General features: G+C 26.9%; 1 protein-coding gene across 1 annotated transcript; it reads left to right on the forward strand.

Moving 5' to 3' along the window:
• Nucleotides 1-13,024: 13,024 nt before the first annotated feature.
• Nucleotides 13,025-16,989, forward strand: LOC130932823 (zinc finger protein GAI-ASSOCIATED FACTOR 1-like). Its single transcript, XM_057862238.1, has 3 exons — nt 13,025-13,406; nt 14,781-15,177; nt 15,937-16,989. Exons 1-3 carry the CDS (start codon nt 13,118-13,120, stop codon nt 16,814-16,816), a joined length of 1,566 nt encoding a protein of 521 aa, XP_057718221.1. The 5' UTR covers nt 13,025-13,117; the 3' UTR covers nt 16,817-16,989.
• Nucleotides 16,990-18,171: the final 1,182 nt, after the last annotated feature.

The raw sequence follows: 18,171 nt of genomic DNA on the forward strand, positions 1-18,171 counted from the left end.
CCGCGGAAATTACCTGCTGGAGGACGGATTTGGGGGGGCAAAATCTCCCCGCTGGTGACAGGGACAAGGACCCATTTATTATACGGGGCCGGGACAGGGATAGAGGCCCCCGTGGAGACCCGTATAACACCGTTATAAGAAATTACCAAAATGTACTTCATATATATATTAGTTTCACTCACATCACACTAATCCTAACCTCCATTCCATTTCATTTCTGCAGACATAAAAATATGAAACCCTAACCTGTTTTCTCTTCAGACTCCGCTAGACCACTGCAATTAACAGCCACTACTCCAGTCCACTATCCACCTCTCTTCTTCCATTTCTCACTGTCGGCTGCCGCCCCCAAAATCCCCTCACTATCGCACTCCCCTTAAAACAAGAAACGTCGTCGTCTTCTTCGTTGCGTGAGGAGCGTCGTGCCATTGCCTTCTTCTTCGCGTTAAGAGCATCACGATGTCGCCTCTTTGTCACGGCAGGAGTGTCGCGCTGTCACTGTTCTATCAAAGCAGAAGCGTCGTACCGTCTCCGTTTAGTGAGCATCTTCGTTTTTTTCGTCATTTCTGCAATATCATTTTTGTGATATCTGTTATTCATGTGATTTTCGGTGAATTTTTTACAATTTTTGTGATTTACCTTGAAGTATTTATTAATTTATTTTCTGTGATAGCTGTGATTTTCTGTCATTTCTGTCATTATTATTTCATATATGTGCCTCTGTTAGTGATTAATGGGGGGTTGGCATAATACTTCAATTTTTTGCAATTTCTTTGACTAGTTCTGTGAAGTAATACCTTTAATTTTGATTTACCAGTAATCAATGATTGTTATTTACTAATTTTGATTTAATCCCACTCTTAAACTGTTACTAATTAATAGATTATCACTAGCTCTGTGATTTGGCTCTGGAAATTACCATCAATTTCTACTATGGTATTTGATTTTATCAATTTTTTTCTTTTAAAATAAATCCACAGATATTCGTGAATACGCAATTCTCCGGCGGATACGGGGTCCCCGTTATCCGCCGCGGGGACGGGGCGGGAACTGGGACAAATAATGGAGGCAGGGGGCGAAGGTGGGGGCGGGAACATGGGACTCGTTGCCATCTCTAATCAAAATCAGAACATCATCATACCAAATCAAAATCAGAACATCATTATACCAAAATCAGAACCAGTTACCAAATCAAAATAAGAACATCATTATACCAAAATCAGAACCAGTTACCAAATCAAAATAAGAACAACATTATACCAAATCAAAATCAAAACAACATTATACCAAAATCAAAACCAATTACCAAATTAAAATCAGAATAGCGTTATACAAAATGAAAATCAAGACATTATACCAAAATCAGAAGCAGTTATCAGGAGAGGGCAGAAGCAGCGACGACCAAGACAAACAGCGATGGCGCGGAGAGGGGAGATACGGCCAAGAGAAGTAGCGATAGCGTGGAGACAGGAGAAACAGCCTGGAGAAGCAGCAACGATTCTAACACAGCTACAGCTTCCTGCGATGGTGAGGATTGGGTGAAGTTTGGCATTGTTTCGATGATGGCTCTAATGATGATGAGTGGTGTGTGTTATGGTGGATTAGGGCTAGTAGATGGAGGCTAACTTGGCAAGTCTCTGCGTTTTGTTCGGAAGGAGTTTGTTGAAATATTTTTTAAGTGTTAAAAAAATATTATGTTAAATTTTAGAGCGGGAATAAAATAAAAAATATATAATATTTATTATAAATTTATTTTTCTTATAAATAATATTTGTTATATATTTATAACAATAATTTTTTAATGTTCTACAAATTTAGCATTTATAAAAAAATTGTTTAAATTTATATGATTATTTATAATTATTTTTATATGTGTTTTTTATTTTGTATAATTATTTAAATAATATTATAAAATTATTGTTTGATAAAAAAATTGTTAGAATTGTTATAAAACTGTTTTTTAAAATACTCAAAGAGAGCAGTTTTATTTTGTTGGTATAATATAATGCAAAATTAAACTTCAACGACAATACTGTAAAAATCATTGTCTAAGACCATCTAATAAAACGGTTTAAAGTGTAGCATTTTGACAACGGTTTTTATGCGTGTCTTTTGTACAATTATTTAAACAACATTAAAAAATCATTGTTTAAAAACAAATTATGGTAACAGTTATAAAATCGTGCGTTCTTTAAAATAGTCAAAGAGAACAGTTTTAGTTTGTTACTATAAAATAATAGGAGAAAGTATATTTTGTGTCTGTGATGTTTGATAAAAGTTTTAAAAATATCCCTAAGTTTTATTTTATTTCAATTTTGTTCAAAAAATTTTCGATTTGCATCAAATATACCCTTAATGACTAATTTTTGAAAAAATTTAAGATCGATTCAACAACAATTTCATAAAAACAATCCCTCAATATAAGTAAATTAAGCATAATTTTTATGCATTAGTATTATATTGGTTTTAAATTTTTTGAAAATTTAGCATCCGAAAATATATTTGATGTAAATTAAAAACTTTTGAGATAAAATTGAAACAAAATAGAATTTAGAGTATTTGTTAATTAGTTCTTGTCGGCAAATAATTAAGCCATTTAAACTAGAAATCATATGATGCCATGGTTTCTATTTTTATAGTCATGTATTGCGTGTTGCATTGATTCATAAGGTTCAATATAATTCTTCATCATATCATATCATATCATATCTAAAGGAAAGAAAAAGATGCACAACTTAATAATTGTAAAACGGCTGTAAGCCATTCATGTGAACATATAAGCCAATTTTACTTTTTCCTGTGAATTAATTCGAACTTTTGTTATCTATTTCTTTATGTAACTTTCATAAATGACAGTACTGTAAACCAGATCATTTCCCTCTTTGAGGCGAATAATATTTCAGATACATGATAAGTGTTTATTGGCTTTTTTCATGGTAACAGAAAAATTAACATCATATATGCGTAAATTTTAATAGTAATTTAAGCTCCAATAAACACATTGTGAAAAGTATTTAAATAGTTCAAATTTTACTTAAACAAGATATTATTATTATTATTATTATTATTATTATTATTATTATTATTAGAAGAACAATACTATACGACTAATAAATATTATTACTTTTTGTTCGTACTTAGTTAATAATAATTTATATTTATATTTACAAAGATTTTATACATAAAAAATTATATAATTTACACATATATTTATTAAAATTTTTATACACATAAATCAATACAGTTTATATTCATATTTTTTAAAATTTATATATATAAATTAATAAATTTATTTATTAAAAATAATTTAATATTTATATTAATTAAATAATAATAAAAAATATTAAAGATTGTCGACTCAAAATATTTCTCTTAATCATATTTATATATATAGTACTGCATTGTTGTGTGCCTTTAAACAAAAGCTTTTCTACTTATCAAAAAAGACAAATCTCAAGTTTGTCCCCACACATGACATTGCATGTCCCACATGTGCTAAGTGCAGCTTCCTACTTATATATTGGAATCTGCTTCATTATTGGGATATAATGCTAGGGTGAGATGATTGATGAGGAGCATTCACTAGCCTTATTTAATTAACAATAAGCCATATTTATATTGCCTTTAATTTATACCAATCATATACAACTAGTTAGCTAGGGTGACAAAAAACTTATTCTTCTTACACCAATCATTTTGAGTTTGAGCCGAGTAATTATATTTGAAATGAGAAAGTTCACAACACTTTTATTAAAATTTGGTCAGTATTTAATTATAAAAAAAAGTTAGTAATTCTATACTATTGAATAAAATCTCACATCATTAAAAATATTAATAATAATTAATTGATAATTACGAATCACAAAACTTACTAATCTCCTAATATTCATTGAAAAATTCATACATCACTCTTATAAAATCTTTAGTTAATATATATATATATATGCAAATAAATATGTTTCTAATTAAAATTTATAATGTAATTTTTTCTAACAAATTATTATTTTTATTAGATGTACAAAAATAATCATCTAAAAGATGAATATTTATAAGTAGATCTAATTAACTCATAAAATTAAGGATGTTTCATGCTTATAAATTCTCTCGAGATCTTATTCCTGAGTAATAAGTGACCTTTTTTTATTTATCAAAGATAGGAAAATTTGAATCCGCGACCTCTTAAATAAGTATAGAGAGATTATGCCATTTAAGCTATAACTCATTCGTGAGCAATAAGTGACTTGTGATAGCTATATGTATGTTTCATATAACAAAATTTAATATAATCTTGAAAAGAAAAAGAAAAGAAAGGATGGAATTGATTATTGAATGTCGTCTTAGCTTGTAAAAGTGTATGATGAATTATACATGTCATTATGCTGTACATGAACAGAAGTTTCGGTTTGGTACGTTTCTTGGAACCTTGTATCATTGTTTGTATGCATGTAGTATAGCTAGATCAAGCATGCTATTTAATTTTTCCATGTGTCTGCCTTCGCAACAAGACAATTATCATCATAGACGATAACAATTTTAAGATTTGGAAATAATGACAAAGTATGAGAACAATGAAACTACAAAATAAGTCGTTATTAGTGTGTCGTAGGTAGAGGAAGCTAAACTTCAACATCTTCTAGATCTTATAGTTTTAACTCTTTCTAGTTTCTTATACACTGCTTTCTTACTATTTGTGCATTTTGTTAATAATACGTATATAATAATACACAACATGTGCAAAACACTGCGTTCCAATAGAAATTAACTATAAAAAATGCTAGAAAATCATTAAAATTTATTATTTTTGATAATTATTTTTAGTTATTAATTTAATTTTTTTAATTTAGTAATCTAATAATATATTTTGATTAATACTTTTAAATATTAATGACTAATTAATGACCAAAAATAATAAATTCAATAATTATCATCCAACATTATTTTTCGTTAACTAATAAGCAATCATCAATAAAAAGTTTGTACATTTAAAATTTTGTAAGTTATATATCTAACAAAATTTACGTTGATTGGTTATGAATTATTTATAGTATTTTTTCATATATATGAATTAAATTTGGTGTAAAAAAATTTTACATAAATAATTACTAATTATATATTATTATATTAGTAAAATAATTATTTTTTTAATTTATTACTTATAAAGTCATTTTAATATATAAATTTTATTGGACGCGACCAGCGTCGCTGCGCGCACATATATATATAATTTTTTTATACATTATAAGTGACCAGCGTCGCTGCGCGCATATATATACATATAATTTTTTTATACATTATAATTGTGAATTATTAAGTTTACATGGCTTCATGTGTAGGATGATTTTAAAAAGATCAAACCAATGGTTATACGTAATCTCCTTTGAAAAAAGATCGAATGGTAGTTAGAATGATTACATTGGCAAATGTCATTATTGGTTTTTGTATCTCACTATTATTTCAGTGTAGCTTTTATAACGAAGGCTGAAGGCCGATAGATTTTAGGTTGTTTTTTTTAATACTCGATAGATGAGGTTAGAACCTGGTTAATTAATATAAATTAATTGCCACTTCAAAGCTAAGATAAGTTAGGCACAAATTAGTTTTCATATTATACATGCATATGTGATACAATGTAATATAAGAAAAATAGGGTATTTTCAAAAGGATTAATCTCTACATACAAATATTTTGCGTTTATAAGCTTTACAAATCTGAAGAGAACGAAACTCTTAAACGTGCGACTTATGTTACGTGCCTCTTTAACAAACTTTTAAATTAATCCAAATCAATTAATGCGTGAATATATAACTTCCATTTTTCAAAAGATTTTGTTTCTTTTTTCGAGTTTCTTGTCAAATTTTATTTGATCTCTTTCGTACGTTCTCTCTTTGCTTTCGATCTCCTTCTGTTTTTCTTTTTATATTTTCATGATTTCTGAAATCAAATTTTGAAATTGTTTTGAAGATAATGGAACTTCAAAAGTACACCCAAACGATTACAGAAATACACCCAAAGAATTTAAGAAATACACCCAATATCAGGGGGAAGACAGTATATTTCTTCTTTAAATCTTTAATGTTTTGCTGGTTAAGGATGAGAGACAGCAGAGACAATCTAGAAAAAAAAACCTAGAAGAATAGTAAAACAATACCTTGAATAATGTTTCTTCGTTTTTTCTGGTGATTTTTTATGGAGATTTGTATCTTTTCTTCTTGATTTCTTCTACTCTTCGCAGAATCGTAGTTTGTTTCGAATGTCGCTTGAATCTTGACGGTTTGCGTTTTGATTGAAGAATAAGAGGAAGAATGCGGCATAATAAACGTGTTGTAAGGCGCGTGCGTTGGACACTCAGTTTAGAGAAATAGTGCGCGTGTTTTTTTCTTAGACTTGGGCCAACTTGTATAGCTTATAAGCCAAAAATGCTTCTATGTGTAGCAGCCCTGATTTCAAAAATACAATTTAGTTAAAATTGAATCATTCAATTTTTATTTTCAAATAATAAACAATTTTAAAATTTTTAAAACTGAAATCGAGCACTTCAATTTCACTTTTCACAAAATTAAATAATTTTAAAAATTAAAATGGGACCATCCCCTTCTATTTTTGTTTTGAAAAAGTTAAAAATTTTAAAATTAAAATCGAACCTCTAATTTCTATTTTTTAAAATTAAAATATTTTTGTTTTTTTTAATTAGAATATGATGTTTTTTTAAAAGAGAAAATTCTACTCTCCTTCTCTGCAAGATGTTAAAATGACACTTCCCTCCCTTCTATTTTATAAATGTACATTTTTCTCCCTTCTAACTTTTAAAAAACCTCCTCTTTAATCCATTTTAAACTTTTTGTGTTAACTAATGTTAACTTTATTTATTTTTTTAAAAAAAATATTTTTTAAAAAATACCCATTAGCAAAAATTTTATTTTTTATCATTAAATTTTACTTACCAAAATATCCTTTAATAAATTGTTCTTTTATTGATTAAATTATATTTTTAAAAAAAATTAATAATTATATTATTTTTTTTCTAAAACACTCTTCAATAATTTTTTAATTACAAAATTATAATTTTACCAAAATTTTTGTTAATAATTTTTTTATATTTTACTATTAATTTTTTTGATATCTATATATATTATTTTAACATTATATAAAAATTTTTAGTAAGATTATTTTTCAATATCAATATATATTAATTGTTATACATATTAATAGTGGTAAGATTTTTTTATTTAATATTAAAATAATATATATTGATATAAAAAAATTAATAGTAAATATAAAAATAATTATGAACAAAAATTTTAGTAAAATCACAATTTAATAATTAAAAAATTATTGAAGGAAAAAAATAATTTAATTATTAATTTTTTTGAAAATATTTTAATAAACATATAATTTATTTAATAAAAGAATAATTTATTAAAAAATATTTTGGTAAGTAAAATTTAATGATAAAAAATAAAATTTTTGTAAATAGGTATTTTTTCAAAAAATAATTTATTTTTTCTTAAAAAAATGAATAAAGTTAACATTAGTTAACATAAAAAAAATTAAAATGAATTAAAGAGGAGATTTTTTAAAAGTTAGAATGAAGGAGAATATACATTTATAAAATAGAAGAAAGAGAAGTGCCATTTTAGCATCTTGCAGGAGAAGAGAATGGAAAAGAAAAATTTTAAAAAGAAATATTTTAAAATTAAAATTGAACCTTTTAATTTTGTTTTTTGTTAAACGGCTGGTCCTCACAGTTTAGAAGAAAAAGCAGAAAAAAAGGTAATATACTTGAAAATTCCACATCCTGGTCACATATTAAAAATTTTTTCGCCTTAGCCACCAAAAAAACAATTAAAAGGGAATTTAAAATGAATTAGGCTACGTAAAAAAGGGATAAAGGGAGACATGTATTTAGAATTAAACATTTGTATATTTTTTATTTAATTAATAAAAGAGCTTTTCAATCAAATAATCGAGATGTTTCCTTTCATTAAATTTTAATTTATTCTACTCGTCATAATTTTCCGAATCTACCAAGTGGAAGCTGAGTAGTCTCTTCACTATAAGCAGCAAGCTCTTTGAAGTTTGAATGAACTCTTGAAAGCAACCTTTGAATAGAGCTGATATATAATAAAATATTTAAAAAAAAAAGAAAGAAAAACACTTATAAATATCGGTAATTATAGGAATATAAAAGAAAAATATAAATTTATCTTATTTAGTATTTATTTATTATAAAATATATTAAATAAAATTAAAAATAATAATTTTTTATTATCAAATATTTTTGTATAAACATATATATATTTGGTTTAGATTGTAAGATGGAACAGTTCGTTAAATTTATATCGTGGTTGATGAGATCAGTCTCTGGTAGTTGATTCTAATTAATTGAAGGAGCATGTAAGAAACATGCGCCAAAGAAAAGTGAGTTGGATAGCGATAACGTTTTACATTTGTCAACACATGGCGGTGGAAAACAATCCTCAAAACTATTCATGATTGATAGAGATATCTCACATTATCCATCTTTTAATTAAACTTCAATTTTAACAACCAACGTAATTAGCCATAATTAATTATTATTAACAATATTATTTCATCAGTAAAATTATTATTTAAATTAGTATTTAACCAATAATAATGTGTATTCATATTTATAAATATTTGCATATAATAAATATATAATTTATTATATTTAATTAAATTTATACACATAAATTAATATAATTTATATTCACATTTTTTAAAATTTATATATATAAATTAATAAAATTTATTTAAAAATAATTTAATATTTATGTTAATAAATTATGGTAAAAATTATTAAAAATAGTTAATCTTCTAAAGTTTTTGAATTGTTATTATTTTGTTGTTGGAAAATTCTAATCGTCAACAATTTTATTAAAATTTGACCAACACTTAATCAGTAAAAGTAAAATGATTAATTTCACACTCTTGGATGAAATCTCAAACCATTAAAATCACCAATGATAACTAATAGATGGTTATAAATTACAAAATTTGCTGACTCTTAACACTCCTCTTTTCTGTTTTCTTAATCTGTCACAGATTTGAACTTCATTTAAGAGTATGTAGCTGGCCAATAAATTACTATATACACAATATGAGATTCGAATATCAAATATTTAAGCAGACGAGTGAATTGACCACTCGACCAACTTAAATTAGCTCTGAATTGCTGCTATTAAAGGGGGCAAATTTAAAAATGTTTAGTCATGCATGGCTGGCTATTTGAGGCCAAATAAATCCAAGTAAGTTTAGAAAACAACTTAGCAAATTACAGCGATTAATAAGAAAAGTTATTTAATTTTTTACTTGTGCCTTGAATTTAATTGTGTTTGTTTTATTATGAGCAGTATGTAGGGGACAAACGCAGATGCAAAAGAACGTAAATGACGGGAAACACAGCGCACTGGATATGATAGTTGCTTTTTATTTTTTTCCTATTTCAAATTTTCTCATTTAAGATGAATTAGAGAAGAATATGCTATGTATTTCAAAATTTAAATCATGGAGTGTTTGAGAAGAGACAAAAATATATATGTAGTGTGCCTATGATCACAAAAGCGTGATCAAATCATGTATGTTCATCATTGTGAATGTACTGAAAAGCCCTAATATATATCAATGTGCATTATTTAGAGTGAAAAACCAAAACTCAATAATGTATTATTACATTACATACATGCTTCTACCGTTCTACGTGCAGTAGTGGAGTAGCTGAGTGAATAGAATTAATGTCATATATATTAATATTTTGGAAGAAAATATAAAAAAAATGGCAGAAAGTGAATTTTGTTAGTCAATATAAATTTTATTTTTAAATTTTTTTTATTTATATTAAATTTTAGATCTTAAATCATGAACTTTCAATCTTAAACTTTAAATTCTAAATTTAACTCTTCTGCCCGTTGTTTAAAAAGTTAGCTAAACTATACATTAAATAGTATAATTGGTTAAAAATAAATATCTTGAGCATGTCACTACTGTTGATATGATTGGATGAAAAGCTTGAATATCTATATTATAAATAATGAAAATATAAAAAATATATAGTTGGTGTATGTATTTTACTTTTCAAAATATTTTTTATTATATACAATTTATAAAAAAATATTTTGTTAATTTCAAGAGTTGTATTCAAACCATAACTTCTTAATTTTAGTGTAACATATTTACTATTTTGACTTGATTTAATTTTTTTATTATTATCATTATTATCTATATTTAATTTATAAAAAATAGATTAATAAATACTTAATATACTAGTATATATAATTAGCCTCGAGATGGATGGGGTTATTCGATCAGATAAGGATAAATATGGAAAACGATAAACACTAGCTAATTAATAATTAGCATACACTTGCAGTTTAGATATAAAAATAGAATAATTCTCTACGTACAAGCGTTTTTTTATACAAGTCTTTACAAGTCATTTATATTAACGCGTTTCGAATTGTTACTGCACGTTTTTCACTGCACCTTCTTCTTCTTCTTACTGCACGTTCTTCTTCCTCTTCCACTTCTTCGATCTTCTTTTTTTCTTTCGTTTCTTACCTTCTCTTTCTCCTTCTTTATTTACGTGTTTTTCTCTCTATTTTCTTTCTTCGTTATTCTCGATTTTCATTGTTTTTTGACATCAACCTCTGAAATCGTTTTTGAAGAAGAAGCAGCAGAAGATGAGGAGGAGAAAGAGAAAGAGTTCTGAATTATGCATAAGGTGTACTTCAACGAATTTTGGGTGTATTTCTTAAATTCTTTGGGTGTATTTTTGTAATCTTTTGGGTGTATGTATTTCTGTAACCGTTTGGGTGTATTTCTGTAATTCTTTGGATGTATTTTTGTAATCGTTTGGGTGTATTTCTAAAGTTCCATTATCTTCAAAACGATTTCAAAGCTTGATTTCAGAAACCATGAAAATCGAAAAAAACGAAGCAAGAATACCAGTGATAAACGCAGGTAAAACAACGAATGAAAAGGCGAAGAAAGAATGCACGAAGGAGATCGAACAAATTTGGCAAGAAATTCGTTTTCATAGAGGAAGAAGAAGAAGAGTCGTTTATAATGCATGGTGAGTAGCGCGCTTTGAAAACAGAAAGTAGTTGAATAATGTACGTATATTTATTCTTGAATGTGAAAATAATGTGCGTGTGTTTTGTTGGACTTGTGACAACTTGTAAGACTTGTAAGTTTGTATGTGTAGCAGCCATCTAAAAAATATTATATATACAAAAAAATTAGACATTATAGTTGTGTATAAATATATATTTTGAATATATATATATATGTATAAAAAGGAGAAATAGAAGTGGGGCTAATAATACTAAAGAAATGAAGTATAGTAGTAATGCTATGCTAAGGTTAAATGAATAACAGAAGACACAAAAGAAGGCACACACTTTGTCATTTAAGCATCAAATAATAAGCATTGGCATGCTTTAATTATGGCACATGGAAATTACCCCAGGCACACGTGAATAGAGGAATTTTTGTACTTCTGTCCGGTCATTTTCTACGTAAGAGTTACTTAGATCCCGTGACGGATAAGGCTAAACTTGTAAAACACTTAACTCAATATTCTTATTCAAACTTTATATGTTAAATAATTAGTTAATTACTCATAGACGCTATAAATAGTTAACAACAAAGACAAAATTTTTAACCTTTTTGTAATTGATTATAATATTTTTCTTAAAATATTTTACTTATATATCAATATTTAACTTTAATTTCAAACATATATTGCTCATTTCTCCTGTGATTTTTAATAAAATTTTATTTTATTTTGAATATTGTTTTAATATGTAATTTCATGTGTTCATTTAATTTGAATATTAATATGAATTAAAAAATAAATAAAAATGAACCGATATTAACCGATAATTATTAGCTGAATTTTTTTAAAAATTATTTGTACCCTATTACACCTACCAGATTCTCTAATAATGATCTGGCTTCTCAGTTATTCTCTTTAACTAACTATTATTAGGAGATTGAATATACAGTAGTGGCTAGCTATTACAGTATTACTACTATAATTATACTTAGAAAAGTACTTATTAGTGAATAGCTAAGTTTAAGTTTAAGCATAAGGTGTTTTCTTATCAATATAAAGCAATTCACATGGGCATACACAATAATTAAGGACGTACGTACAGTAGTAGTAGACTAGTAGTGATGGCTTAATAACTAATTACATAGAAAATAAAGTAGAAATAAAATTTATTATGACAACAATAATAAGGTAGATATTTTCATGAAAATATTTTTATATAACGATATAGTTAGTCAAATATATCAACCTGCCTGTCTAATTAAATTGGATTAATTTAATGGTTAATTTATTAATTTATTTAAATAAATATTAAATATTTAAAATTTATTTTATATATATAATAATTTATTAGCTAATAGTAAATTATTAAATAAAATTTTAATTCGTGATGAATTAGTATTTAATCTGTAAATTGAGAGATACTATAAAAAAATATATATAAAACCATCTAATGATTAATTAAGAATGCAATTTTTATGTGAAGATGTAATGAATATTCTCCTAGTAATAATAATAATATTATTATTACAATAATTTTTGTTAGGTAGATAATGACTTTTGTAAACAATGTGAATAATGAGCTCTAAAATTGACTTAATAAAGTAAAAAAATATTCTACTCCCAAATTACTTCCTAAACTTTAACATTAGAATACCTAGTAAATTGAACATCCAGTCATTATTAACTGTGTATGAGTAAATCAAATAAAAAAAATAATAAATCAATTAAAAAGAATGAACATAATCATCTGTATGCCTATTGAATTAAACATTTAACATATCCATTATTCATATTGTTTAGTATTATTATTGTCTACCTATATTTTTTCGCAATACAATATTAATCTCTATGTGGCCCACAGGTATTCCAATTAAGGTGGTAGAACTCTGGTGTGAATACAAATAAAAGGAGGAGAGTTTCGTAGGTTTTGTCCTCCCATCTTAGCTTCTTCCTTTGAAATAAACTATTATCCTCTTCTATTCTCTCCCATATTTTCCATAACCAAATAATAGATTATTCTTTTTATTTCCTACCTTGACTCGAATGTCAAACATCACAAGTTGTGATAGTGGGAGCTTCTCCACAGATAACACTAACAGCAGAGTAGAAGGAGGAGGAGGAGGAGATGCATCACTATTGTTACTTAATAAAAATAAACAGCAATCAGAGTCAGAGATACTTGGTGGTGGTGGTGGTGGTAACTTCCATAGTCCAAATTCTCATTCTTCAACCATCACTACTAATAACAGCAGCAGCAATGCTTCCAACGCAAATTCACAACCACAACCACCACCGCCTCCTAAGAAGAAACGAAGCCTACCAGGAAATCCAGGTTTTATTTCTTTTCTTTTCTTTTCTAACAAAATAAATAAACCCACATCTTCATCATCATTATTTTTCTTGTTTTAGGCAGACATACAGTAATTAAGTTTGCTTAGCTTCCTGATGACTTCTGGTTTTATATAATTTAGTTTCTTTAATAAAAGCATGAGCTTAAATAATTATGGTTAGTTAATTAATCAGTCAAATATGGGCAGCTGCATAATTAAGTTGATATCTAGCATAAGAAGATATATGTATTGGATCTCTTAAATAATCCTAATCGTGGACAAAAGGATCTGGGTTATTATCTCTTTAATTTAACCACTCTTTAATTATTATTCATATACTCCTAAAAATTGATGAATTATTGGTGGGCGTAACTAGTCGAAGGAGCTCAATTATTGCCTGCAGGGATTCACAATCATTGCTACTGCTCACTGTTGACTTTTATTGACTTCTACCTCTACCTCATCTTTTTCTTTTTTTTCTTTTTGTTTTAAAAGAAAAACTGTCTCCACGAAGTACTATTAAATACCCAGTTTTTTGTCTTAGGCTCTTTATGTGTATATGTTCTTCATGTCATCATTTTTTATGAACACACATAAATATTTAGATTTATTTAATTTTTTTTTTTTACTTATTCATGTGAACAAAGAATTAAGATTTAAGAGAGACACAATATACAATAATTTTATTTTTATTTTGAAATGTATTATTCAATACAAAAATATGCTTATTTTTTATTTTCAAATCTTCTGTCATTTTCTTCTGTTGTAAAGATACTCTATATTTAATATTATTGAAGCAATTTGAAATAGAAAAATAATAATTTTTATTTTTATTATTTAAAATTTCTTAATAATTTTTAATATTATAAAATAAAAATTAATTATTTTTAAGGCACACAAAAATAATCAATATCACAATTTGAAATTTTTTTAGATAATCTAAACTAATAATCTTATTTCATTCTATTTAAATTGTGAACATCAGCTATGCCAATTATTTTTACTTTTAAAATTAAAATTTTAAATTTTAAAAAAATCCACCCATTTATATATTTCCAAAATTGTTTATATACGACGAGTTCAGAGTATAAATAAATTAAAAAAAGTGATATGTAAACCAAAATCAATCCTAAAATATATATATATATATATATACGCGCAGAACAAAAAATTTCTGAAAAATGTCTAAAAAGTTTTTGGGTGAAAACATGTGAAGTTGATAGTTTATAATCGTTAAATAATTTTATATATTTAATTAAATTATTATTTAATAATTCTTAATTATTAAATTCACACGTAAAATTAAATGTATCTGAATTTTTATGTATAAAGATTATCCAAAAGCAGGGTTAAGTAAGTGCATTGTTGACATGCAGATCCAAGTGCTGAAGTGATAGCTCTATCGCCAAACACGCTGGTGACAACAAACCGGTTCATATGTGAGATCTGCAACAAAGGATTCCAAAGGGATCAGAACCTTCAACTTCACCGGAGAGGCCATAACCTGCCATGGAAGCTGAAACAAAGAAGCAGCAACGAAGTGCGGAAAAGGGTGTACGTGTGTCCCGAAGTGTCGTGTGTCCACCACAATCCTGCTCGAGCACTGGGAGACCTCACCGGAATCAAGAAGCACTTCAGCAGAAAGCACGGCGACAAGAAGTGGAAATGTGAGAAATGCAACAAGAAATACGCCGTTCAATCTGACTGGAAAGCTCATTCCAAAATCTGTGGTACCAAAGAATACAAATGTGACTGCGGCACCGTCTTTTCCAGGTATTTTAATTAAATATCATCTTTTTTTACTTCATTTTTGGTTGTGTGATTTATTTTAAGAGGAATAATTGGAGCCAGTACTTTTGTTAAATTTTGGTCAGTATTTAACCATAAAAAAAAATTGAACGATTCTATATTATTAGATGCAATCTCACATCATTAAAAGTATCATTGATAGTTAATTGATGACTAAAAACTACAAAATCTGTTAAATTTCTAAACTTTCTCTTATTTTAAAATAGCACTTTATATTATATTTTTATTGAATTATGGTCACATTTGAATTTATGGTAAAATATAAAAGTATTATTCCATTATACTAATCGTTCTAACCAATTTAATTATCTATAAAATATATATTAAAATATAAAATAAATATATAATTTATATATATTGATAGTTGATTTTTAATATGTAAATAATATTTTTAACCAATACATACGAAGACAACTACTTATACAAAAATGTAGATATATGTAAAAGTAATAGTTTAGACATCAATACTTATTATGAATTTATTATTTGGGTAAGCTTTAAAAAAATATTCTTTTAAATAATCTTTTAAAAATTAAAATGATTTTTTATATTTTATTTATCTATTATGTTTTAGATATAATAATATAAAAATATTTTTAATTTATTTACTGAAATGTTAAAAAAATATTTTTTTATTTTTATTTTTTGGTTTTATAATGAAATAACATCCAAACACTAGTCCATGATATGAAATTATTTAATTATTTTGATTTGTGTGTGCAGAAGAGATAGCTTCATAACCCACAGAGCTTTCTGTGACGCACTGGCTGATGAGAATAACAAAGTGAACAATGAAGGAGGAGTACTTGGACATTTTCCAAAGATAGGTTCCAACTTATTGCAACCATTAATCCCAAACCTAGTTGCATCATTACCAATCACTCGCAATAACACTAGTATTTCTACTTCCGAATTCAAGCAGCATCCATCATCATTCCCTCATGAACTCATGCCAATTTCAATGCCTGAACAAAAACCCTTCATCAACACCACCACCACCAACAACAACCACCTAATAAACCCTTCATCACTGCCCTCTCTTCAACTGAACTCACCACATTCTCCGCTAAACATGTTCGATGAGAGTGGTGGGGTCCATTTAGCTGCAGGGTTACCTCACATGTCCGCAACGGCATTGCTTCAAAAAGCTGCACAAATGGGTGCAACAAGCGTGAGCAATAATAACAATAACACTAGCATGGCACCCCCGTCATTTGCTTCTTCCAATAATGGAATCATCATGGAACACTTCATGCACAATGCTCATCCTCAACACGATAATATTTCACCGTCTCATCAGTTTAATAATAACAATAATTTCAACGGGAGCGTTGGAATGAACGGTGTGGAAATGTTTAATGCTATATTGGATCAAAGTAAGGCCTTAGCCAAGATCATTGATCAGAACAACAGAAGCAGTGGATTCAGTATCCCCCCGGTGAGTGGTAGGAGTAGTAGCACCATTAATATTGGTGGAGCTAAGGGAAGTGAGGATGTAATGACTCTGGACTTTCTGGGAATCGGAGCGGGAGGTGCTGGTGGTGGTGGCGGCGGCGGAGATGGTGGTGCCCATGGATACTTTGGTATTGGTCCCTTAGCGTAAGACGTTAGTGTTAATCAATAATGTGTATTATGTCTGCGCCATAATTAATTTCTTCTTAATTTTAGGAATAATTACTTGTCCACGGTTAATTAGTTCAATTGTGTACACTTCGATATTATTGTAACATTATTTTCAGTCCTTAATTCATTCCCTTTGTTGACATATATTATTGCCGCCTCATTGGATGATGATGGTACAGATTAAAATGCGCGCGTCTAATAAAGTTCTTATGTATTGATGAATATAATTGCAGAACTAATGGTACCACAATGCAACAAAACCTAAATACACATACCGCATGTTAATAATTTAAATTTTTTAAAAATATCTCCGCCGTAAAATAATATGAAAAATTCTAAGTGGTCAAATAAAATTTAAATACTTTTTATTAAGTAAGAACTAAAAAGTATTGCACTCTTGTAATTAAATAAAGTTTATTATTTTAGATTTTATATTTTGTGTTAACGATTTAGATGTAGAATTTAAAATCTAAAACTTTTATTTTTTTATATTTTTAATAACAAACTAATTTTTAGAGAGCGATATATATTGAATAATCCATCTTTACAGACCTAAAAAACATAATCTTTATCTTTTCTTTTAAATATATTTTTTTAGAAAATAGTGAGTCATCATGTAAATATAAATTCTGTTAGTCTGTTAGCATTTAGGAATCTAATATAAATTTTAGAAAATTTAGAATTTGTTCTTGTATATATATAGTATAGTCGTCCTTTTTTATTTTAGAATAAAAAATACAGACATACATTTTTACTACTCTTTGTCTTCTTGCCAAGCATTTGTTATGGTATCGGACCTCTTAGTAATTCTGCTAATATCCATACATAGTTAAAATAAGGGTTAAGTATGATTTTGGTCTTTAAAATACATGTTAACAATTTTTTTTGTTCTCAATCTTTTTTGCTTACAAAATTGTTCCTAAGATTTAACTTGATTTTAAAATTGTCTTTCGGACCAAAATACCCTTCTCCTTCTTCAACAAAATACTTAGTTTCTATTCTTTTTCTTCATCACAGTAATATCTCTTTTTTTTTTCTTCTTCAACAACAACAATAAAACAGAAGCAATGTAATAAACATAAAAAAATAGAAACAAAAATAGAAGCAGAAGCATAATTAAAAATAGAAATAGAAGCAGAATCAAAAACATCAAAAATAGAAGTAGAAGCAGAAGTAAAAACAGAAAGCAGAATCAAAAGCATAAGAAATAGGGAAAGCAAAAGAACAATGGATAAATAAAATAAAAAACAGAATTAGAATTGAAAACAATATAATTAACAATTAACAAAATCAGAATCAAAATAAAAAATAATGTGATTAACAATATAATTAACA

This window comes from Arachis stenosperma, chromosome 6 (genome assembly GCF_014773155.1).
Source record: "Arachis stenosperma cultivar V10309 chromosome 6, arast.V10309.gnm1.PFL2, whole genome shotgun sequence".
Lineage (NCBI taxonomy): Eukaryota > Viridiplantae > Streptophyta > Magnoliopsida > Fabales > Fabaceae > Arachis > Arachis stenosperma.